This window comes from Pleurodeles waltl, chromosome 10, assembly GCF_031143425.1.
Source record: "Pleurodeles waltl isolate 20211129_DDA chromosome 10, aPleWal1.hap1.20221129, whole genome shotgun sequence".
NCBI classification, from domain to species: Eukaryota; Metazoa; Chordata; class Amphibia; order Caudata; family Salamandridae; genus Pleurodeles; species Pleurodeles waltl.
In genome coordinates this window covers 224,414,618-224,440,920 of record NC_090449.1, presented here as the reverse complement: position 1 = coordinate 224,440,920, position 26,303 = coordinate 224,414,618, and the positions used below count along the sequence as shown (strand labels likewise).

At 43.3% G+C, this 26,303-nt stretch overlaps 1 protein-coding gene across 2 annotated transcripts in view; it reads right to left on the bottom strand.

The window, feature by feature from the left end:
- PDXDC1 (pyridoxal dependent decarboxylase domain containing 1) overlaps window positions 1-26,303 on the bottom strand; it is a 268,743-nt gene that overhangs the window by 12,261 nt on the left and 230,179 nt on the right. For both annotated transcript variants that reach the window (XM_069210219.1, XM_069210220.1), the window contains exon 22: window positions 15,752-15,856. In XM_069210219.1, coding sequence (XP_069066320.1) covers window positions 15,752-15,856 — 105 coding nt within the window. The remainder of the gene's footprint in view (window positions 1-15,751; window positions 15,857-26,303) is intronic.

Below are 26,303 nucleotides of genomic sequence, written 5' to 3'. Positions count from 1 at the left end.
AATAGCTATCAGAAAAAACGTCTTAAGAACTAAAAATCTTAACGGACAAGAATGCATGGGTTCAAAGGGTGAATCCATTAAAAAAATTAAAACCAGATTCAAATCCCACTAAGGCATAAGAAAGGGAGTGGGGGGAAATGTATTTGTTGAACCCTTTAAGAACCTAATAACAATAGGTGATTTAAACAAGGAGGGTTGATCCGGAAGGCAAAGAAAGGCTAACAGTGTCACCAAATAACCTTTAACAGTAGCAACTGCACAACTCTTCTGTGCTAAAGCTAATGCAAACAACAGAACATCAGACAGATGGGCCCTCAAGGGAACAATTTGTTTCTCTCCACACCAAGCCACAAATTGTGCCCACCTGCCAGCATAAACAGTCTTAGTGGAGTGTCGCCTGGCCGATGAAATAACATCCACTACCTCTGGTGGGAGAGAGAAAGCACTCAGATTGCCCGGTGTAATCTCCAGGCATATAGGTGCAGGCTCTGGAGGTGGGGGTGTAGAGCCTTCCCCTGCAACTGCGTGAGGAGATCTGCCCTGAGAGGGAGATGGAGCGGAGGACACAGTGAGAGTTGGAGAAGGTCCGTGTACCACACCATTCTCGGCCGACCCGGAGCTATTAAAATGACCTGAGCCCGATCTTGGCGAATCTTCCTCAGAACCTGAGAAATCAAGGGTATGGGGGGAAACGCGTAAAGCAACTGGTCACACCAAAACATCTGAAACGCATCCCCCAAAGCTCCTTGCACCGGATACTGGATGCTGCAGAACGACGGGCAGTGCGCGTTCTCCCAAGTGTCAAACAAATCTATCCGCGGAGAACCCCACATCTGAAAGATGTGACGGACCAGATCCGGATGGAGACGCCACTCGTGATCAGCCGAGAAATGTCAACAGAGTGTCCGCACGTACGTTGAGCACTCCTGCCAGATGATTCGCTACCAAGCAAATACGATGGTCCTGACCCCAGGACCAGAGCCTCTCTGCAGAGAAGGTATGACCCTACTTCTCCCTGCTTGCTGAGTTACCACATCGCGGTAGCGAAGTCCTTCAAGACTTGAACTGACTGACTGCAAAGGGACGGGAGGAAGGCCTTGAGAGCCAGACGTATTGCCCGCAATTCTAACAGATTGATATGAAAAGTCTGTTCCACTGGAGACCAAAGACCTTTGATCTCCAGGTCCCCCAGATGAGCACCCCACCCTAGAGTGGAAGAATCCGTTATGACTGTGGCCACCGGAGGAGGCAGTGAAAACGGCCTTCCTAGAGAGAGGTTGCCATCCACAGCCCACCATTGTAGATCCACTGCAGCATCTCTAGAGATCAATACCGACTCCTTGAGATCCCCTTTGTGCTGAAACCACTGCCTGCGGAGGCACCATTGGAGAGCCCTCATGTGCCAACGTGCATGAGTGACCAACAGAATGCAATAAGCGAACAGACCGAGCAGGCGTAGGACCTTGAGGACTGGAACAACCGCTCCATTTTGAAACATTGGAATCATAGATGTCCTGAATCCGCTGAGGCAGAGGATAGGCCCGATTTAATGCTGTATCCACAACTGCCCCTATGAACAGGAGGTGCTGAGAGGGCTCCAGGTGAGACTTGGGCACGTTTAACAAAAAACCCAGACTGAACAACTCAGTTGTCATCTGCAAGTGATGCAGCACAAGCTCCGGACGCTTGGCTTTGCTCAACCAATCGTCCAGGTAAGGGAATACCGATATTCCCTTTCTTCGGAGACCTGCATCAACCACCGGCATCACCTTCGTGAAGACTCGAGGTGCTGAAGTAAGACCAAATGGAAGGACCGCAAACTGGTAGTGTTGCGACCCCACCACAAACTGGAGATGCCTCCTGTGCGACTTGAGAATAGGGATATGAAAGTAAGCATCCTGCAAGTCGACCAACACCATCCAATCCTCTTTGTTCAACGCCAGTACATGCACTAGAGTCAGCATCTTGAATTTCTCCTGTTTGAGGAACCAATTCAAAATCCTCAGTTCCAGGATTGGTCTCAATCGACCATCCTTCTTGGGAATCAGGTAATATCTCAAATAACAACCCCGACCCATTTCCTGCTCTGGAACCAACTCCACTGCACCTTTTGATAACAGGATTTGAACCTCCTGCTGCAACAACAGGAGATGGTCTTAGGAACAAAACGAGGGACTGGGAGGGATGGGAGGGGGAACTCCTGAAAAGGAAGAGCACATCCTTTCCTCACAATATTTAGAACTCAGGAGTCTGATGTGATTAACTCCCACTCACGGAGAAAAAGACGTAATCTTCCCCCTACAGGAGAAGTATGGCTGAAAATGGGCAGAAAGCTAGGGCTGCTTCCCTTATTGTTGTCCTCCAGAGGAAGAGGATGATGCAGGGTGCTGCTGGGTGGCCCCTCTTGTCCGAACCCTCCCCCGCCCTCTAAAGGATCTATATGGGAGGCTGGTAGGCTGTCTGACTGTGGACTGGGGTCTCCCACGGTAAACGGCTCCACGCCCAAACCCCTTGAACCTCCAAAAGGACCTGAAAGGGGTAGTAGTGGAAGCCTGCAGACCCAAAGACTTTGCTGTGGCCCTACTGTCTTTAAAACACTCTAAGGCAGAGTCAGCTTTAGCACCAAAAAGCTTTTCCCCATCAAAAGGCAAGTCCAAGAGAGTAGTCTGGACATCCGAAGAAAAGCCAGAGGACCTCAACCATGTATGCCTCTTGGTAGCGAGAGAGGTACCCATCGCCCTGGTCACTGAATCTGTAGAATCCAGACCAGACTGGATAATCTGTTTAGCTGCTGCCTGAGCATCTGACAGGAGTTCACCAAACTGTCCTTGCATCTCCTGCGGCAGGTCTGGAACCATAGCCTTAACTGTGTCCATCAGGGCGGGCACATATATACCTAATACACAGGTAGTGTTTGCTGCTTTGAGGGCCACACTACAGGAAGAAAAAGTCTTCTTCGCCGACTGCTCCATTCTCTTGGACTCCCTGTCTGAAGGAATCACAGGGAAGGGGCCTGGTGTAGACCTTGTGGAACATAAGGCCTGAACTACTAGACTCTCCGGGGTAGGATGTTTCGACAAAAATCCCAGATCTCCAGCAGCCACCGTATACCTTCTTGCCACAGATCTGTTGACAGCTGGGGATGACACATGCTTCCTTCATACCTCTAAAATAGGCTCCGTAAGAGCACCGTTACATGGGAGCAATGGTTCTGCTGAAGCTGAAGAAGGATGCAGGACCTCAGTTAGAATATTAGTTTTCACCTCCGCAGCAGGCAACGGAAGATCCCAAAAATTTGCAGCGTTCCTGACCACAGTATGGAAAGAGGCCGCTTCCTCCGTCAACTTACCTGGAGAAGAAAGGTCCCACTCCGGGGAAGTGTCTAGCCCACTGGCTGAGTCAAGTCCTTGATATTCCCCCAAGGGCTCCGCAATCTCTCCTTCCTCCAGCAGCTGCCTTTGGTACTCCTGCTCCTCCAAAAGCCTTAAAGCGTTTCTGCGCGATCTCAGCCTGCCCTCTAACCTTGGCGTCGACATAGATTTAGCCAACGTCGATGACCCAGGCTTCAGGACTGAAAGACGCGGACCTGGAGAAGAAGGTTGACTACGGTCCAATTGGGAGCCATCCGGCATGGATCCCATCGGCGCCATGGTCACAAGAGGCTCCGTCATTGGCGTCGACTGATAAAGTGGTGTCATCGGCGCCGCAGGTCTTTGCAGCGATGTCATCGGCGCCGAACCGGCACCCTCAGCCGGATAAAAGGGCATAAACGGTGCCGCCTTGTAAGGATCCGGGGAGCACCAGAAGGGGCCATAGCATTAAACATACTAAACTTGGCATTTAAAAATGCCGCGGGATCCACTCCCTGAGCCGGGAAGGCAGGATACCGCTGGTCTCCATGCGGCATTTGCACCGGCTGAGCATCCGAATCCTGCGCTGCAGGTGAAAAGCGAGGACTCTCTTGACGTGCGACCAACTCGAAGACCGACGGTGTCGGAGAAGCCTGAGGGCTCTGAGGCTGTGGAGTCACCGTAGGACTAACCTCCCACGTCGCACAGCGCCGTCTAGATGGAGACCTGGACCTTGAACGGCTTTGAGCCGAACGACGCTGAGAGTCGTGACGAAGTCACTTTTTATGTTTTTTCGACAAAGTATGAGAAGACTATCTATGATGGATTTATGTCCTTTCTTCACCTTAGCCAAAAAGAGTTTGGCTTCTCTCTCCTTCAGCGCCTTCGGATTCATGCTCTGGCAGGATACACACTCCTCGACGTCATGCTCAGAACTTAAACACCAAAGGCAATCAACATGAGGGTCAGTAACAGACATGCAACCCCCGCACTCCAGACAAGGCCTAAACCAAGACTTCCTAGGAGGAGACATTGTAACCAGAAACAAGATTGTAACCAGAAACAAGATGGAACACCTTCAACAGCAGCAAGAGCTAGGAGAAAACCGTTAGCGTCGAAGGCACGGAAGAAAGGGAACTGACGTCAGCATACCGGCGAGGACCTCTTATTGGCACAGTAACGTCAGACAGTCAGGTGGAGCCATGCAATTGTGACGTCCTCGTTGACGTGGAGAGCTGTCACACCAGAAAAATACCCCAGAATGGAGACATTTTTCTTTTTTAAAAGCACACAACTAAGAGAGGTGTCATGACAAAGCTGCAAGATTCCATTAGCCTAAACAAAAACATAACATTTTCAAAAAGAAAGCGGGTGGAGGGTTGCAAACTTATGAAGTTATCACTGAAGTGAAGATAGCAGTGTTGCAATAAGCTTTGTTAAGCATTCCTTACAAGAGCAATCTTGCTATGCCATCCATTACAGCTCTGCTTTGCTTTTTACAAAGGAAAAATAGTAGCAAACGAATTACATGGTTTCAACTCCTTTTTAAGGTACTTCCACAAAAATGCTGACTCACTGCCAGATATACGGGTAAAATCAAAACCAGCAGTGGCAGACTTTACTTTGGATACTTTATTTAAAAACAGCTTATCTGGCCACCTGAGTAAAATTGAGCATGATTACAAGTATACTTCTAATATTTATAATCTATAGAAATACGGACTACAGAATATTTTACAGGAATAAAATCATGGCATTCTCCAATGTACACTAGTACATTAATAATAATTCTGAATACCTAGTTTAGAATTATTCTATATTTTACAGTCTTTCTTAGTATCTATGTTAAAATGATCACTAACTTGGGTTTTGCAGCACACACTAATAAAAGAAGCATTTAACCTTGCAGCATGCCTATACATAATTCAAAACTATTATCAACAGAATTACCTAAGGAGAAAAGGATGCAATCTCTCGTTTGAGTTAAGAACTCCACTTAACAGGTATCAAAGTACTCACTCTAATTATTATACCCATTATAAGGTGTGTTGAATACTGTCCCTTCTTGCTATTAGATTTCCAAAACCTTCCATGGGTGTAGCATGGAACCCAATGTCAACAAGCTACCATGTGGAACTTTGCAAGTGTAACTACAGAGCTCAGCAAGAAAATTCACGGGCAAGGAGAAGACTCAATAACAGATGAAAAATTTGTAGTAAGAAAGGTGATTAGTTCCTACTCATTGCAACATCTTTTTGTAATCTCCTATATGTGCAAAAGATGACAAAAGGATTACTGTTTTGCTTGTTGTCAAATTCCAGGAAAAGTGAAGGAGCACAAAGGAGCTTTCTGTTGAACAAGTTATTTACCTCTGGTAATGCCTTATCAGTTAGAGACAGGCTCTAGCTGCGGATTCCTTACCACAGAATTCTCTCCCCAGGCGCCATACTGGATCTGGAAACTTTTTCCTTAGCCTTACCTCTGCGTGTTGGAACAGGGTGTCGTGTGACTCCCTAACGATGTTGTCCACTGGGTGTGACGGAGAACCTGCAGTACCCTCTCTGACACACTAACATGTTTCTTCCATGACTGTTTTTTGCGCCAAAACGCAGAGCCACTATAGAAACTGCTTAAAGGAAAAGTGTGGCCAAAAAAAAAGCAACATCTCTGCAGCAATTAGTTAACAATTCGAAAGAAGGAGTTGAAATGCCAAGATAGAAAGCTGTAAGACGCAGTCGGCATCAGCTGCGCCTGAAGTGATGCTGCAGTCACCTACTGAAAGCGCCACCATGTAGCACGGACGTGCAGATACGTCTACGAACTTCCCACACCAGGGGTCCAACTAAGGCCCTGGAGGAAGAATCCCATTCTTAGAAATCTGTCAGCAAAGCGGGGAGGATGGGAGGGTCGGTAAGTAATCTGTGGCTAGACCCTGTCTCTACCAGATAAGGAGTTACCAAAAGTAAGTAACTTGCTCATCTGATAGAGACATCTAGCTGCAGATACCTTACTGAAAACTGAATAAATGTTTTGCTGCTAAAAAAAAAAAAAATGTGTTACCTGCATAACGCCTCTTTTAGCCAGAACACGGCGCCATCCCTTGGATCACTTGACATTTTTGATTTGTGTGTTTGTATCATTAGAGACATAATTTAGCTTGGGTAGACACTGCTTATCCAGGCCAATTTTTTCTGGACAACATTTTTTAAAAATGGTGGATGTGTTGCAGTAATGATGTAATATTTCCAGAACCATGAGACGTATATTCTTAATTTTGGTGTCAAAACATAGTTTTTGGAGGTCAAGTAGTCTTATAGAGAAAGAAAATAACTCCTCAGAGCAACCCTTTCACCATTTTCCAAAATGGCGGCTCTATAATGATGTGTTTTAGTCATCATATTGGTAATTAATTTTAATATTGTTTTTGGTTCAGGTTTTCCGTTGATTCAAATTCATAAACATGAGCGAAGCAGGTGGCAGCAGAGGATCTTTACCTCCTGACAGAGTGTTGCTAACTACAAAATCGGAACAAAGAAAAACGTGTCATATGCCAAACTAATCTGAAAGAAAAGCTAACAACAACTGCGGCCGGACAGAAGAGAGTTTGAGATGCTGCAGAAATACAGCAAGGCAAAGTTCACAAGAGATTGAAACTGATGGGTGAAGAGGATCAACTATTTTATAATTTTAACAACAAGTGCTACAAGTCATATACAATGAAAAAAAGCCTGGAATTTGTTTTTCAAAAAATAGCAGAAACCAGTGAATCACAACAAGAATCTGAGTCTTCAAAGAAAGCGACAACAACCAAACCCAATGCCCATCCACTTACAAGATCGATGGCTAACCCTCGTCCACTTCCAACAACTGATCAGAAAGCAGAGGATCTTCAATGTATTATCTGTGGTTTAGCCCGAACACGAGCCAAAGGGATTGGATGAAGGAATAAAGTACAGAGTAGGTGTGTCTCAAAGGGCAAACATGTTTTTATCTGCACCTAGTTTCTTCCAAGATGAAGTTTTCAGCCGAGTAGCTGATCTAAATAGTGAAATGAATGTATGTGCAGCAGATTTGTATGCCTTTCCGAACTGCATGCAAGCATACATTCGAAAATATGAATGTACAATGAGCTCCCAGCAGCGACGTAACCGTCAGCCTTCAGTTAAGTTTGCACTCTTTGACAAAGTAAATTAAGTTTTAAAGCCACTCTTGAATGTTGGCTACAGGTTCATACTCAGTGAGATTAGAAGATCAATGGTCAACATTCATGAAACTGTATGATCCATAATAATGAAATTAAGATTTTTGTGGAGAGCATGTACAATGATAGAATTCGTTTTTGTCAGTCTAACAAAAAGAACGAGTCACTTATAGTGTTCTCAACTGAATTGACTCCTGAAGTTCTTGCTACCAAAATAAGTTCACACGATGCAGCAAAAACAACAGTAACCATTTTAAGAAACATCCTGAAAGATCTAGATTTTGGACTTAATGGCACATTTTTTGATGCCCCAGATCTCCGCAAATCATGGGAGTCAACATGAGTGCCTGATTTTGTCTTAACATTTTTTACATCATTGTTTAATAACGGCAAAGAAAAACTGATACAAACTAAAGTTCTTGAGTTTGGAACAGAAGCCAACAGCACTGATGATGGCTTTGACGATATAAGCGAAGTGGTGGAAGACAATCCCATGAACCAACAAGGCTTATGCTGTGCAAATGTACTTGTCTTTTCCAAATCATGTTTTATGAATTACATCACGGCAAAAAATAAACCTCCGCTACACATGGTGACTGCCCAAACAATTTATGACAAGTGCAAAAGTAGAGAGCTAATCACTTCAATGAATAGGACTGGTGTATCAACAAGTTATAATGACATAGTATGGAGAAGGAACTTGTTAGCAGCTCATGCTGTAACAGCACACCACTTCCAAGTCACTTTACCAGGAAAGAATTTACAATTGCTGCTCTTGATAACTTTGATTTTGAAGACAGCTCTTCTTTGTCTGGAACCTCCAGCACACAATACAGCCATGGTGCTTTTTCAATACTGTACCAATGAAGTAGCTGCTGGAAAACAAGCTGTGTCAGCCTTAGGCATAAACAAACAAAGCTGAAGTCTTATAACCCAACTGCCTTGCCAACATGTGCAAAATCAATACAAGCCATCGCCATGTCCCTGTCTACCAGAAAGTTTCAAAGTGGCTGAGGACATGGACATTCTTCTGTCTGATGCTGCGGTCCGCAAAGCTGATTTAATTGAATTAATCATATTGCTTATTCGGTGCAGACAGAAGGATGAAGAAAAGGCAGTTCCACCGTGTGCTGGAATTCATGCTCTGATTTCCCAGAATACCGTCCCATTGAAGAAGGTTGGGGTTTTACTAGTAATACCATTTCCAGTCACAAACTAAGCAACAGTATACATGGCTCTAAAACATTTTCAAAATGTGTGTGCTTAGCTTGAAGACCAGCCTATCCTGCCAATTTTCTGCGATTAAGGTGTTTTCCGTATTGCAGCTGACATTTTTATGAGCAATCCAGTAGAATGTATCCATGATGGGCGTTTCCACATGATACAAGTTGTGTTGCAAGTTCTCAGTGGATGTAGCACAGACAATGCACATACTGGGGCTGAAATCTTTAGAAGCAAAATGGCCACTCAGTATTGAGCAGAACTCATTATGTTTGTTCATTACAAAGTAGGCTCATCATATCTGAGGCTATAGAAATATTGCGTTGAAATGCTTTCTGCAACCAGAATGACAAATTAGGTTTTGCATATCTTTTCTCAGAAGTGACCAAGGCACAGGGTGCACTTCATTCTAAAGACATAATGCAAAGCCATGCAATGTTCAATACACTCAGTTCAACATCAGAAAACCTGAAAAACAAGTTCGTAGAGTTTGTCAAAGAACATGAGGAAAAATCTAAACTTTTCAAGTACTGTGGAAATGTTTTACACATGATAGTTCTAGTGAAACACTTGGTGCATGCTGACAGGGAAGGTGATTGGGAGCTGCACGAGAAGACTGTGGAGTTACTGATTTCTGTGTTTTGCTAATTTGATTGCATAAACTACCTGATATATGGGTCTTGGTATTTGGAAAGATTGAGATGCTGTGGCTCCAGATATGAAACTGGAACAGGCGATCCAGAGATCACAGAAAAGCTCCAAGGGAATTGTTGGTCAGACACGTAAAAGTGAATATGTTGCTCAATGGCATCCAGTTTACCATGAAGTCCTTTCTACTTGCAATGTTTCTAGAGAGATGACAATTTCAAAATTAATGGACCATTGTGAAACTCTTCATCACCACAAACTTGTGGGAAAGAGAGGGGAACGTTTTAATAAACATGTTGACAGCCTTCTTCAATTCATGCAGCAGCAAGATAAAATATGGATAACAATATAACAATATAAAGACACATTTACTAGATGTCCTGGAATATGGATGGAAACTATATGCAGAACTGAAGCGGGAGGGACTGGTATTGAAAGAGAAAAACTTGTCAGACATAATCACTGAAGCTAAACTTCCACGCTTCAATTGCCATAGTAAGAGTTTCGTCCAACCACTCACTACAAAACAGGTTACAAAAAAAAACAACTTTTGCAAGCACATAGAGAGATGGATGTAGCAAAAGAAAGGGGTGAATTTATCAGGGACATTCTTTTGCAAGATCTTCTTCCAACAAACACATTATGTGATGGAGATGCTGCAACCAAACCAGTGAAGCACAAACTTGTGCAAGAGCTCGAAAAATAAACTTCCACCTGAAGAATTTCAATACAAAAAGGTAACTGAAAACTGCTGCTGTTGTGAACTATATATCACAGTAGTGAATGGTCAAGATTTCATCCATGCTAATTTTCAGAGAGGTCGTTCAGACTGATCTACAGATATCAAAGTCGATGAGCACCTGGCAAGAACTGCACATTGTCTTTGAATGTCCTCTTTAACTATCCGTCAAAGAATGTGAGAGAATCAGACCAATGTCTACAAGTGGAATAATTGACCTTGCCTACATCAAAAACTTAACACCTATACCTGTGTAACTTGATGAAATCTGGTCATCAACATCGAACAAGATGAACTTGAAGATGTTAACTCGTGAAAAAATTGATGATGCTTCAGTGAACACTGAATTTCCAATTATTGCAAGTGGAATGATTGTCAAGGAGAAGCTGGTGTTTGGCAAGATATATTCAGAAGGTACGGGCCATATTGATCAAGAACTTAACAACAAATTTGAAGAAGCTGTCAAAATGGTTACAATTGAGTAATTGTACTGTCAAACGACACAGATGTTATTATTGTGCTACTTAGATTTGTTGCAATATTCATAAGTCAAGGATTGTCAGAGATATGGATACATTATGGAACAGGCGAAAAAGACACTTAATCCCGCTTCATATTCTGTACAAGAAACTTAACCCAGAGATGCCCAGTGTTCTTATCAAGGCACATATTCTTATGGGTGATCACACTATAAGAAAAATTGTAAAAAAGCTTGGAGCTTTAACTGCTGAAGCTGTGAAGTTTCTAAAAGGATCTGCTGAGACAGAAGAAGAATGCAATTTTAAAGACATAGAAAAATACCTTGTGCGTGTGGGGAAATTGAGTTCTGACTGTCACACATTTAATGATTTTCGGTACAGTGAGTTCAAGAGATTAGTCCCACTAGGTGACCTTCCACCAAAATTATATTCTGCACGTGGACACATTAAAAGAGCATTCTACTTGATCAGAAGATGTGTAAATATTTTGGATCATGCATATGTAGAGAAACATCCGTGTGACTATGGCTGGGAAGACACTAATGGGGTGCTAAAACCTATGAAATTTCTAAAACCTCTACCCACAGAACTTACACGTACATGTAATTGCAATAAATGTGCTACAAAAAGATGTCCCTATTGATATGCTTTTTTAAATGTTCAACATTCTGCAAATATATCACGAGCAATTGCTGAAACAAATAAAGTGAACTATGAATATGTGTCTAAAACAGGAGTGCTAAACATTTTTTTTTCATATTAAGATCATAAACATTGTTTGGTGTGTAAATAAAAGGATTAAAAACCATTATTATTTGTTTCATTGCTATATGTCTCTTCGTCCTCTAATATAACCATTTTGAAAAATGCAGAAGGTTGCTTTGAGGAGTTATTTTCTGTCTCTATAAGACTACTTAACCCCTAAAAACCTATGTTTTGACACCAAAATTAGGCATATAGGTCTGCTCGTTCCTGAAATATTACAGCATCACTGCAACATCTGGCATTTTTTAAAATGTCGTCCAGAAAAATTCAGCCCAGATCAGCAATGTCTACCAAAGCTAAATTACTTCTCTAATGATCCAAAAACACAAATCAAAAATGAAACTCTGGACAGTTTTCTTATGGAGGTATATCAGGGGACTGGGATTGTTACCATGGCTGTGGGACAAAAATGTAGCAGAAGACAACAGACAACATGAACATAAAAGCCACCTGCTCCCGAGGTGGGATTGAACCCATGTACTTCCAGTACACGGAAGTTCAGAGTCAACAATCAATGCCACTGAGCTACAGCTCTTTGCCATAAAAACCCCATTACTTCAGCCAAAACTGGAGGGAAAACAAAGAATCCATTTGTGTAGCAGAAGCATCGAACAATGCTGTAAGAGAAAGCCACAACAGCAACTATTGGTATAGAACAACCGTTGCCCTAAGAAAATACATCCAAAAATAACAAACTCCTCTGGGATCACCTAGATAGGATACGCACACAAAGAAGCAGCAAGACGATGATGTCATAAAATGTATGCGTACCGAATCGAGAGGATAATAATATAACCTTGTCAGGTTTCTGATAGTAAAAGCTGAAAAGAAGACAATAGGTATGAAACCCGGATGAAGAGCGGTATGAAAGGTAAAAGACAGAGAAGTCCAGGGATTAAACATAAAACAACAAAAGACTGGCAGTCTAAACAAGAACAACAATTGCTCATCACAGAAAATAATGTCCCTACAGGAAACAGGAGGCATCAAAAGCACCAGAAGTTAAAGACAAAGCACACCATCCATTTCCAGAATATCAATGTATATGGTCATCATCCGAAGGAAATGAGGTACACAACAAAAAAGGGATATCCCCCTTATGAATTAGGGAACCTAAATAAAAATGAATGAGTGTACAACCACCCCCAGAGGGGTACATAGCCAGGGTACAGGACCTGACCTCTATGCGAGCTGAAAGTAATACACAACTTCTTGCGATGAAGGAGCAGTGCAAGGAAAGCAAAACCAGGAGAACAAAGGAAGAATGCTGTGTAGCATGACTTTCACAGGCCCTCCTGCACTACCGGTGTCTAAGACACCCAGGGTGTTGTTGAGAACAGTAGAACTGCTTGCCCTGCTGATTCAACAGGAATGGAAGAACTGCTCGTAAGAGGCGCAGCACCAGAAAGAGAAGTATAAGAAGTTCTTAGATATTAAAGCAGGAAGACTAATACACCATAAAAGAGATACTCGTGCAAGTGATATGCCATGCACGAAGATCCCAAGAAGACATAATGACCAGCTCATTGTGAGGGATACTGAGAGTACTACAAGATCTTTAGTAACACCTATGAGGCAAATAGAGGATAGTCAACACAGAGCACGTACCATAAATGTAACTAACTGTTGAGCAGGACGCCCATCTGCAGAGGTAAAGAAAAAACCCTGTTGTAACAAGTAAACCCACTTAGGATCACAGAAATATATGCCGCCCGTATGGCGACAATAAAAACCAGTCAGCAACAGCCATAAGAAAAACTAGGAATACCTGCAAAGGGAGAACATTGTATCAGGTGCCACCAGAAGGTGGAAGGGATCATAACGAGAAAGGGGAGCTGAAACTGGGCTTCACAGGAACTATAGGACTCCACTCTGGGATGTGTCCATCTGTTAACATAAAAATAGACATGATTACGAATATTTGCTACTCCAACTGTCCTGAAAGTGTTGCAACACAGAATTGGTGTGAGTGCTAAACAGGTGAGTGCCATCGGAATGCATATCCTCCAATGTAGAATGGACAGAGTCCAAAAAAACAGAGGTGTAGCCAGGCGTGCCGGCGCAGTGCTACAGAGTGAGCCATGGGGTGGCGAACTGAGACCTTGGTATCCATACAACACCTTATGACAAACCGTTCTCCTTGAGAAGGGAAGGAAGCACGCATGCATGCCGCTGAATCCCACAATAAATGGGAAAGGAGACTCAAAATACAAGAGGTGTTGATCGACCACAAGACCAAACTGGTTGAGGAGAAAATACTCCTTCCAGAAGACTCCAGCCACCTAGACTCCCTGTCTGGAGGAACGTGAGGGAGGGTGCTAAGGTCACAAGATGCGGCAGCAGGCTGCACCACAAAACTTGTAGCAGCTGGGTGCCTGACAAGACAATCTAGGTCTCTAGGGGTAGGCTGGTGTCTATGGGCTATGGATCTGTCCACAGAAAGCCCTGTAGCAGGTTTAACCCAGGTCGCCCACAAAATGGAAGTGTCTCACTATTTGGGAGCACATGCTCTATTCCTGCCTGTCCCTGGTGGAGCACTGATAACAAGGGGTCAGTGATGACCTACACAGAGGGGAGCTGCAATTCTAGTGCCACAGCTGCTGTCCTCAGTACCTCTGAGAAGAAGGAGCTCACCTCCATCGCAAGGCGGGGTCGAAAGGAGGTTGGAAGCTGGTGAGGACTCAAGGCCACTAGCCTCACCCAACTCTGTCAACCAACTACCCTCCAGAGGAGGCTGAACAGTCTCGTCCTCAGGGATGCGAAACCCAGCTTCTTCTTCACCTCCAAAAGCCTGTTCTACTGAAGGAAAAACAGAAAGGGATTGATGAAAGGGGGAGGGGAGTTAACAGAGTCCACAGTCGCCACCGGCGCCACATATGACGCCATATGACGTTGCTTAGGCATCAGATAGGGCATTCAGTTCAGTGTCGACCAGCACCGCTGATGTTTGGTGATGCAATTCCGATGTCGCAGGACTGTGCGGTACGGAGTATGGATCCCGAGGGCCTATCAGATGCTGAGGGCGAACCCGCCAGCATGGAGACAGGTAGGACACCTCTGAAATCCTTTGGGCTAGGAAGCGCACAAAAGGGACGTATGGGCCTGAAGATGGAGTGAAGGGAGTTGTAATAATCCCGCATCTGGGCCACAGTCACTCGGTTCCAGATAAAACAGGGCAGTGCGGAGGGGACTCATGCGTCGACTCCTCAACCAGGGATTGGGAGCGGGGGTCAGAAACGCCGGACTTACATGTTGCAGGTGGGTGCCGCAACTTCGACCGCCAGCTCTTCATGGCCTGCTCCTTTGATAATGTGGGATGATCTCAGGAACGGCTCCTGGAACGAACTTGCGACCGCTTCCTGGACATGAAGTGAGACAGACGACAGCGCGGGACCTCTGCCAAGCAAGCCACCCTAGATCTTCAGTGCTCCTGCAATGCCTTCGGACGAAGGCGACATCAGGAGCCGCAATCCTTGTAGTCGTGGTGTTCACTGAGGCATTACATTCAAACAATATGAGGGTCCATGGCTGACATTTGCCTGCCACAGAACCCACAATGTTTGAGCCCTGAGGACATATAGAAAGGCACGCTGTTCCCTCGACAAAAGAAGTTTTGCTGTGATAGGCAAAGGCCTGCGGTAACTCCGGATCCGCAGTGAACCATGTATCTGTCGGAGAGGAGAGTATATGGACTCCATCGACGAGCGTGCCGGTGGACCATGCCACTACGGAGTTGCACAACACCTTCTTCCGATGCACAGAGGTACTGCTGGGGCAAAAGTTTCCAGATCCAGTTTGACACAAGGGAGAGAATTCTAAGGTAAGGAATCTGCGGGTAGATGTCTCTATCAGATACTTTATATACTTTCCATACATAGCTTTAGCTTGCACTATAAGTGATATTGTATATTATGCACGCTAACGAAACCTGCTTCTAGTCAATACTTGGCCTGCTACATGGATCTTGATGACAGTGCTGACTGAGCATACAAAGAATAAATTGGATCAGGTTAGGATAAAGTGCACATACAGATAAGGCAACTGCTAAGGCTACATTAATGTCCATAGCCCCTGTGTGAACCTCGATGCAAAGCTATGCCCTGATTAGGAGTGCCTCCTCTGTATTGTGGTATGTCGTGTGAGAGCTCAACAAATTTGAAGGGTTATACAAAAGCAAATGCACACATTAACTTAATATCTTTATGTATGGTTAATCAGAAACATTTAAATTAAATATCCAATATTTGTATGGACTAATGCTACAGTTATAATCATAATCTTGTTAGAAACGGTTTCCTTTTATAAAACCTTTGAAAAGAACTTGGGTCCCTATCCATGAATTACATACCTGGATGTCTCTGTTTAGAATGACTGGATGTGGGAGTTGGTGGTGGCGTTGTCCCGGTACCTTGTGCTTTACACATGTAAGTCTTTTCTGTGGTCTCGAGCGAACCTACCAGAACAAAAAACAAAATATACACATTGGATTACAAAATTACCAAAATCTCAGAAAAAGTAAAATAATGTTATGAGTCAAACTTTGTTGAAACCAAACGTGTTTGACTTGGAAAGGATGTGTCTGAAACCTGACTCCTTAACAGAAGGCTAGTAAATCAGTATGTCTTTAGGTGTTTTCTTTCTGCCATGGAGTATGGCAGCACAGTGACATTTTTTAATATCAATGCTATAGTGTTTTGTAACCAAAGAATAATTGCTGCTGTGTGGGTAGTGCTCTCTCCCTGAACTGAAACTTTGCTAAAGAGCCATTTCTCACCCTAACATGAATATACTATGTGTCTCCATCCACAACTTCCTGTACTCATTACCCCATATACTCACTGCAGTCAATTTACAGTCACTATTGTTTACTCTAATTGCAAACTAAGGGGTTTGGTGTACAATGAAATACATCACAACATGCTTTCTCAGGCACTTTGTAGGTTTCCACCAAAAACATTTGGAAAGAAAGAATTGCATCTTTTGCAGCAGAAGATTTACCAACCTAGAAAATAGTGTCTCAGGCCATAAGAATCACTCCCCAGCTTGGGATTTACAGAGTAATCTAGAAATGTTTATTTTGATAGTGGTCACAAAGGCTCACCAATACAAATTTGATAAACCCTAACACCTGATACATGGCATGTCGGAGGCCAAGTTGACACCTGACCATAGAATGTCAAAAAACAGTGTCAAGTAAGATGCCATTATATGAGACCGCTTGAAAGAAAGGGGATTAGGGATTCATAAAGTAGTTCAATTTATTTAAATTCAAAAAGGAAAAGGAGTGCAGGTAACTCCTTTTTGTTTCTGGAACCAAAGAGGTTTTGTTGAAGATCGAGGATCATATGTAAAGCAATGTACATGGACTAATAGTTGCCCTTACTTGAACAGCCAGAAGCTAGCAGAGAGTGACCAAGATGGTGGAAGATGCATTAAGAAACTTTCTTGGCTAGCCCAAGTAGACAGTCAACTTTACTTGATCACCGCAGCTATGGTGGAAACCATTTTTCTGGAAACACATATATGAAAACTTTAAATTAAGAAATACGCACTACAGCTCCACTGTGTTAATATGCATGTAGTATGCATATGTATTGTCTGATGTGTATCCTAAAGACATCAAAGTTGATGCATGAAGCCATATGCCAAAAGCCCCAGAGAACCATCAGACGGACACCTCTGGGCCAGTGTGCACCTGTGACAATTCATAGACTCGATGGGATATATTCTTTATACTGTAAGATCACTTCCTTTCTAGTAGGGGTAAAACCAGAGCTAATGAGTTTCAGACGGCTCAAATTATGAAGTGCCAGTTTAAGGAGTTACCTTCTTATAGTTAAAATGCTGACCTTAGAACCATAATTAAATCTTGATTGTATCCTTAAACAAACATTAAATGTAGCTGGATAAATCCTAAAACTGAACATGCGTGTAATGTATGAATAAAGAAGTGCCAATATTCTTGATGTACACTGTACAAAATATGCTATCCCATTTAACATTAAACAACTCTACCACTCATCTAAATAATCATTTTCCTAACAAGTGTACTAAATTAAATAAATTTTCATCACATCCATCTGAATTGTTAAAAGCATTCACAATCACCTGAAAGCTAGGTAAGACCAAACGTGTAGTCAGAGTGATCACTAACAAGCTGTCAAGCTAAAAGCACTAATTCAAGGGCAATCTTTGCAATGCAAACCTTCAAATGTCAGCAGAGGTGTAGTATGTAAATTCAAAGAAAAGCAAAGCAACAGAAACCAACTTCTAACAGTCTAAGTAATTGAAAACCCATATACTGAAGACAACAACTTCACAGAAATACAATATGGTTGAAAGTATAAAAAAATATGAGAACAGATAAATCATTTATTATGGAAGAAGCTACTGACATTTTACAATCTTCTTGGCTTCTTGGTTAGTGCCAGAAACAATGGGACAAGATCAAAGCACCTGCTTTGGGATACACAATGCTAGTGAGGTAGTGAGCTCTTCATAAATGTGCAAGTTAGTAAATCAATTAACGCGGGGGAAGGTGGTCACTGCCCACATACACAGCTGAAGAAATACCCTGTTAATAAAATGGTAAATTTCTAAACTAGATGTGTCCTAGTGCAAACAACGGTTGGTATCAAATTATACTGTTTTGTATTATGTAGTCAATACCTTTGCCTGCTAGAAGGAGGACAGGAAGATTGTACTGTGACATTGGCATAGGACCCAGGCTTGACAGTCCTCACACTGTCAACTAGTGCTACTGATGTCTGAGGAGATGAAAGCCACTTTTTCCAAACTGCATATTCTTTGAGTCTTTAGCCAGAAGCCTGCTAACAGAAGGTTACTGACAAATTGAAATGTTCCTGTTAGGCCAGCTCAGAAAACCACCATCTCTTGTACTATACCTCTTCTTTGGCATTTATAAGGGCCCCATGAGGCTAACTACCACTTACTGGCAAAGGGAGAAAATAAACATTAAGTTGAACAAGGAGCACATTTATAGAGGACTCTGGGCTTCTAACTGACTAGGCTCTGAGACATTAAGCTCGCCAAACAGGGGAGTCATGTAGTGGACTGACTGCTCTCTCCATCTCTCATCACTCTTTCCATCAAGTGGGTCCTATAGGGCCCACTTCCCACCGCTCTCCATACTTGCTGAGAGACCATTGGTGCAATGGCCTGGGAAGGGTAGTTGGGGTATGGTATTACAAATGGTTTTGGATTTTTCTTCTTTGAGTTACAGGGTAGGGGGCATTCAAACAGGGGGTGGGGGCTGGGTCCAAACGGGGAACAAGATACAACTGTACCCATTATGACAGGCACAGCCCGACATACTCCACTCCACTACCTCCTCCTGACCTGGAAAGTCCGGGACATGGCTAGCCATGTCAAGAGATACCAGTATTTGAGCTGCTGCAGCATACATATAGCTTGTTTTCGGGAGATACATCAATAATTGTGTTATCTGCAGAGGCCGCATAAGATTTGGAGGGTGCCTTTTTCCATACAGCACTTGAGGGTGGACTCAGAGGGCAGAAACATGGTAGTAGAGGGCCTGCACGACAGGCTTCCACTATCACTGATATCATTCTATGTGCCTAATTCAAACCAGGCAGCCTTCTTCGAGACGCTTACACCTGCAATACTTAATAATGGAGTCACACCTTGTATGTGGGAAGCACAATTACAATTGTGTCCCCAACATATCATTAGATAGCTCACAACAACCAGTGTGGGAGATGCACAATCCTTAACGCTACCCGAACACCTATCATGATGGGCAACACATATACAAGTGTCAGACATATGGCACGTCCTCCATCTGGATCCTAATCAGGCTTACACAATATAAATACCACAATTGACATCTTCTACTGCAGAGCAGAGCTAATATTCTAGGGGTTAAGGGCCAAGTATTTAAGACGTACTTTATTGGACCACAGTCTACTTCAGAATACCATGGTCTGGGGTGGAGGGCACCCAGGCATACCAATGTGACACCTCTCTGTTGAGGCTCTGCATGACGTGGCATTCCACAATAATCTTCTTGAACAAGAAACAGTATTTGCAAGACCATGAGGGAACTGCCTCTGATGAATTAGTGGAGTGGGACGCCTTAGAAGTTCAACTATGAAATCGGTTTATGGTAATAAGCGTGTGCTACGCAGGGACTTGCAACAGCTTGAGGCGGATATAACAGCCTGTGAATTGCAAGTGCCCACAGACCCTACAGTTCCAGCCCCGCTAACGCAAGTGACATTCGCTTATAGGACTACACTTGTTCAGCTAGATGCAGAAGGGGATAAGGCTGGGAGAATTCTTGCCTGGCTTGTTCGGTCAAAGCCCCCCAGAAATCCAATTTCAGAAATATACACCCGCCAAGAGGCATAGTTTACACCCAGGAGGGGATCAACTACACTTTCCAGACCTTTTATGGAGCACTGTATGTTGCTCACGGGGATGCAATTGCCTCCGCAATACAGGGATTCCTGAACATTTTGCACCCCTCAAAAATACAGGTGGCCCACCGTGCTGAACTAGAGGCAACACTGACCTCAGGCGAGATATCCTTGGCTTTTAAACAAATGGTGTGAAGTAAAACCTCCTGGGTCAGATGGTTGGCCAGTGGAATTTTATACCACATATGCTCCACAATTAATCCTGAGATTACTGCACATCTGTGAGCTCGCTCACTCACACCCAGGGTTACTTTTATCATCGAAGCCGCCTATTCTTGGCTCAGACTGGAAACTAGCATCCAGCGCTAAACCTGGGTGGTGTCATTGGATATAGAAAAAGCCTCCGATATCTTGGGTTGGACTCATCTCAAGGAGGTTCTCCATAGTCTGGGGATGGGTCCAAGGTTTTTCTCCTGGACTGGGTGTCGAGGATTATACTATAGTCCGATGGCCACGGTGAAAACGGGTAGGATCATATCTGAACTGATCATATCTGAACTGATACAAGTAGAAAAATAAAGGGGCATGAGATAGAGTTTGCCCCTATCACCAATTATTTTTTCCCTCACCATGGACCCCCTGGCTTGTGCTCTGTGTGCTAATTGTAATTGTAATTCGAGATTTATAAAGCGCGTTCCTACTCAAAGAGCATCAAAGCACTGGGAAGAAAGCACGTAGTAAAAAATAGACAGAGGATAAGAAAAATAACTGAAATAATGAAGATAGTAAAACATCCAATAGAGGAAACAGAAACGAACTAAACCAAAGACCCTGATCTTGATGTACCAAAAAATGAACGAGGAAAGAGCTAAGTTTTCACCATTTTCCTAAATTTCATATAACCTGATTCTTGCCTAATATTCTGTGGGAGAGAGTTCCATCCTCTGGCTGCAGCTACTGTAAAAGCTTTGTCTCCCCATTTGGCTTTATAAGGTCATGGATATGGGGATCATGGTAGATGGTCGGTGGCACAAAGTCTTCCTCTATGAACATGATGCATTAAGATCCCCAAGAGAGGAGGGATGTAAGATACAACACTTAACTAACCTCCTTGAACAATTTTGCAGGGCCTTGGGTCTCTGAGTGAATTAGGATAAATCCTGTTTATACATCCTAACAGCATCATTGTGCACGCAGCAATCGGTTCTACCCCTACAGTCCCCTTCCTTCCAGCTATGACACCATTAAATAACTGGCAATATATGTGTACCACAATGATAAAGATAAAATAGATAGTAATATAGGATGGCACTATCTGCCATAAGAAGTTCTCTCCCTTTTTATTGGGCCTATCACTCTCTCCTATGGGGCAAATTGCAATCTCTCAATCTCTCGCACTCCAACTGTTGCTATACTTACTCTCTGCCATTATGGTCACACTGACGAAAGTGTACTTTAGAGAGCTTTGCTCATTACTGATAGCACAGATATGGGGCTCCAGGAGACGTAAAGCGATGATGGTTAAAGAGTAAGTTCTGGTCTCAGAGGGTAGCTTGGGAGCCCCGAACTAAGAGTACTACTATGTAGCTGATCATATGCAGTGACCGGCGTACTGGTTAGGTAAAGAATTGGGCCACTGGTTCAAGGAGTCCTGTCTGACAACTATTTGGGAATGGCTGTTGGGTTTCAAGACAGTGATGCCTAAGGCGGGAGGGAACACCCTCAAGAGGTTAGCTAAGACCTGCTGTAGAACCTACACGATCTTACACAATAGGCAGATCCCTTACATACCTGAACTCCCACTCTGAGCATTACTGAGTTGTTTGTCTCTCCGCTCAAGGTATGATGTGAGCACATGGTCAGAGGCGAGCCTATATACATACATGGGGGGGATCTCTTTACTGTTAAGATGCTTTGCCCCTTTGACGATCAGGTAGAAAAGTATAGTATACTACCAATGACCTTTCTCCTCTAAGCTGCTCTTACCAGACAGTTCTATCTGATCTGGAACAGGACACATGATGAACCTGCAATGTCCCTCGTTCTGTAGACACTCCTTACACAGACGTCTCTACAATGCCATATGCCAAAACAGGAGTCAACCGTTTAAGATATTAAAGACACACAGGGAGACAACACTCGGGCAAGTTTTTTTGGAGAGCAGTGGGAGCAGTGTTTAGGTAAGGTCAAACACATTTCTACCAATTCCAGACTTATGCACGTCCAATTCAATTACTAACATCATACTTAACTAACCCCCAAATGGATAGGGCATATGTTCCTTGGTGCTACAGATACCTGCCCACTTTGTTCTGCTTGGCCTGCCGATTTCCTTCATATGGTATCAGAGGGCATGACTATCAGTTCTAGTTGGGACGAGATATTGTCACACGTATCTGACATAAGAGCTAGACAAAAAGCTAAGGAGGCCATGCACTGTTTACTACGTCTTAAACAATACACACCAAGAATAAGTTAATTGATTTGGGTCTAGTTCTTGTTAAATTACGTATTGCCATGTCTTGGAAATCAGCCCTTAACTCATTCCCTTAACATACTGTCTCCGGTATCTGAAAAAGGAACCCTTGCAGAATTATATGCATTACACCTGTCTACACGGTAGGCAAAGTCCGATGAGAGACCGCCCGAGTATGGTGGGGTCACACACAAACTGATAAAACCATGTTTTTTGGCTGCCCGTTTTTGCCCCCCAATTCCCCGAAATGCCTGCCCTACATACATCTCATATAATATTTATACTATCCTCGTGTTGTTCCCCCATCCCACACACTAGAAGTACCCATGAATGAGTGTTGCACCCATATTAAGCTGCCAAATCTTTTGTAATTATGTTCTTTTCCTGTTTATTTTTCATACTCCTATGTCTCGTTCTCATACCTGGCAGTTGTAACAATGTGTGCTGCACCTGTCGACCTTCCTCACTGATGAATGTATGTTGGTTGAATAACATGTATATACGTCGTGATTGGCTGGCTCTAACTAAATATAAGAGTAAGCGAGTTTTCACTGGCCTCCTCTCGCCTTAGGAACATATATCAAGTATATTACAAACTCTGTTACATCCTGCATGGGGAATACACTCGGCTAAATCAGGGTTGTACTTTTCAACCTGATGTCTATTCCCCATACTAGTTGGCCCTTGGCCCGAGAGAAATGGACTGGAACTATTAAGCACACCTCTAGCAGTGTGCACACTACCATTAAATAATCTGGAAAGCCCAGTGAGGAGGGAGAAGCCTTTAAGTTTGGGGCGATTCAATACCCTTCCCCTACTTTTAATATTATGAACCTCACTTGCTTTTTATAGTAGGTATAACATTTAGCTGTTCTGTATCATTACATATTACCATGTTTAACTCTGATAGGCATGTATTTGTAACAATACCCATGAATATTCATTTACATTATCAGCGTCGGTATCTTTCATAGGTGCACAAGCTTGAATATTTCATTTAATCAGATAGCAAATCCTCAGTATAAATAATGTTAACCAGAAATGTACTAGCTGTACTCACAAAATTGAAGAGAGCCATAGACTACATATGAATCTGTCCACCTTATTATGGGGCCTGAACTCCGTATAATGAGGTGGAGAGACAGTGGCCCTATCTCTCCCCTTGCTAAATTATTTAGAGGTCTACAAATAAACAAACTCACATAGGACGGAGGGGTAAAGGGTGGGTCGGAAGTGAATCCATAAAATATATCAATGCTCGAGGAACATATTTACAGGCCAGTGCATTTCTACGTCTCCAGTGCTGATCATTCATACAGTCACATGCTAGAATACAGATCAGCACAGTTGTTTAGCAGCTGCAGCGGGAGACAGCTATGGAGCCAATCTTAAGTAAAGAGATTCTGTAGTACCACCTATTCCACTGATGTTCCTGTCTTGGACTGGTCATCCATACCATAGGTATTTAAGAAGGAAGAAAATAAGTTACTTACCTGTAACTGTAGTTCTCCAGTATTGGTATCTTTCATAGATTCACATGCTTGAATCACTCCCCGTCGTCGAAGTGGGAGTCCCACGGTACATGGAAAGCAATAAATAGAGAAAAACCTTTCTTATCTTTTTTTTTTTTTTTTTTTTCATTGAAGTCAATAGGAAAAAACATCTTCAATTGTAGAACTATCAGCCTCTTTAGAAAGAGCCCAAACTTCAGCCAATCAGGCGCGACCACCCTCTTAGAACCCTCAGCACAGAGGCTCAGTCTGTCAGATTTCTCCGCACTAGTGTACACAGGAAAAAATTCCAGAAGGTGAGCCTCTCTGGGGAGGAGGGTGGGTCGCATGTGAATCTATGAAAGATACCAATACTGGAGAACTACAGTTACAGGTAAGTAACTTATTTTCTTCTCCAGTATTAGGGTATCTTTCATAGATTCACATGCTTGAATCAGAATAGTCAGCAGTAAATGGATAAATTATTATATTCTTGTAGTACCAACAGAATGCATAAATATATTGCATGTTGACTGAATGTATATAAGCGATTAAATCTGCAAATTAAGAGCTAACCATTCCTAAGTACATGTAGTATTCATCCATTATATACAAATCTATATATAAACATTTATACATATACATATATATATTCCATGTAGCAAAGAAAAATATGAGTACCTCTAACTGCATATAAGAAGGATATACTCTAAATTACATATGAAATGAGACACAGAGGACGGAGGGTAAGGCTTATAGGCTCACCTTATGTGAACAAATTGCGCAAAACCGCTTGTCCTACCGCAGCATCCACCTTGTCCGTAGCTTCCAGGCAGTAATGCTGGGTGAAAGTATGAGGACGTGTCCATGTCGCTGCCTTGCAGATTTGGTCCAAAGGAATTCCAGCGAACAGAGCCGTGGAAGTGGAAACTGCTCTAGTGGAGTGCGCCCGGACCTTAGATGATAATGGCTTTCCCGCCAACTGGTGGGTCAACTGAATGGCAGCAGAAATCCAACGCGCTATAGTTTGTTTAGTAACTGCGCTACCACGATTGACCTTTCCAAAGCTGATAAACAACTGTTCAGATTTACGGAAAGCAGTTGTTCTATCTATATAGAACTTTAAACAGCGCTTAATGTCTAACGCTCCTTCAGCTGCCGTTTGAGGATTTGGAAAAAATGTTCGCAGAACTACTGGTTCGTTTAAGTGAAAAGATGTTGGAACTTTAGGTATAAACCTTGGATTTGTTCTTAAAATGACCACCTCCGGCTTGAATTGAAGGAAAGGCGGAGAAATTGTAAATGCCTGGATATCACTGACTCTTCTTGCCGATGTCAAGGCTAAAAGAAGGGCCGTTTTAAAAGAAACGAACTTCAAATCCACTCTATGAATAGGCTCGAACGGATGTTTCATTAATTGGGAGAGCACAATGTTCAGATGCCATTGAGGTGCAGGACGGTGAATTGGTGGATATTTTCTGAACAAACCTTTAAGAAATTGTTTGATTATTCTGGCAGACCATAGTGAAGGTGACTGAGGGGTCCGTCTGTAACGAGATATGGCAGCCAAATGCACTTTAATCGATGAATGCGAAAGACCGGACTTGGCCAAATGTAGTAAATATGGCAAAATCTGTTCAGGGGATGATGACAGAGGATGGACGCTGGAAGCAGCGCATCACAAACAAAACCTCTTCCACTTGAATTTGTATGTGCGATTTGTAGACTGGGCTCTGGCACAGGCAAGTATCTCTCTGCACTCCGGAGGAATATTCAAACCATCAAATTCATAGATTTCAGGAGCCAGGCTGATAAACGAAGAGATGTCGGGTTGGGATGACGAACCTGACCCTGGCTCATTGTTAGCAGATCCGGAATTGCCTTCAGCCGAATGTGAGGTTGTTCCGATAGCAACAGAAGTTCTGTGAACCAGAACTGGCGTGGCCATCTCGGAGCGATTAGAAGAATCCTGCATCGTTCCCTCTTCATCTTTAGCAGAAGTCTCGGGATGAGTGGAAGCGGGGGAAAAGCGTATGCATAAATCCCTGACCATCTGATCAAAAACGCATTCCCTCTCGAACCCCTCTGCGGATGCCAGCTTGCTAAGTGTCGGCATTTCTTGTTGTCCTTGGTCGCAAATAGATCTATGGTGGGCTTGCCCCAAAGGTGAAAGAGATTGTCGAGAACCGACTGATTGATTTCCCACTCGTGGCAGCTGGTTCGATTCCTGCTCAAGGCATCTGCCCAGATGTTGGTGATCCCTGGGAGATTTTCTGCTCGGATGGTGATTCCATGCTGAGTTACCCAATGCCACAGCTCCTGTGCCTCCAGGGATAATGCTCGAGATCTTGTGCCTCCTTGTTTGTTGATATAGTGCATGACCGTGGTGTTGTCTGTCCTTATCAACACTGAAGAGTCTTTGATGTTCATGAGGAAGGACTTGAGTGCCAAAAACACCGCTCTGAGCTCTAATACGTTTATGTGGAGAGTTGATTCTTGATTAGACCATTTTCCCCTCACGGAAAGATCCTGTAA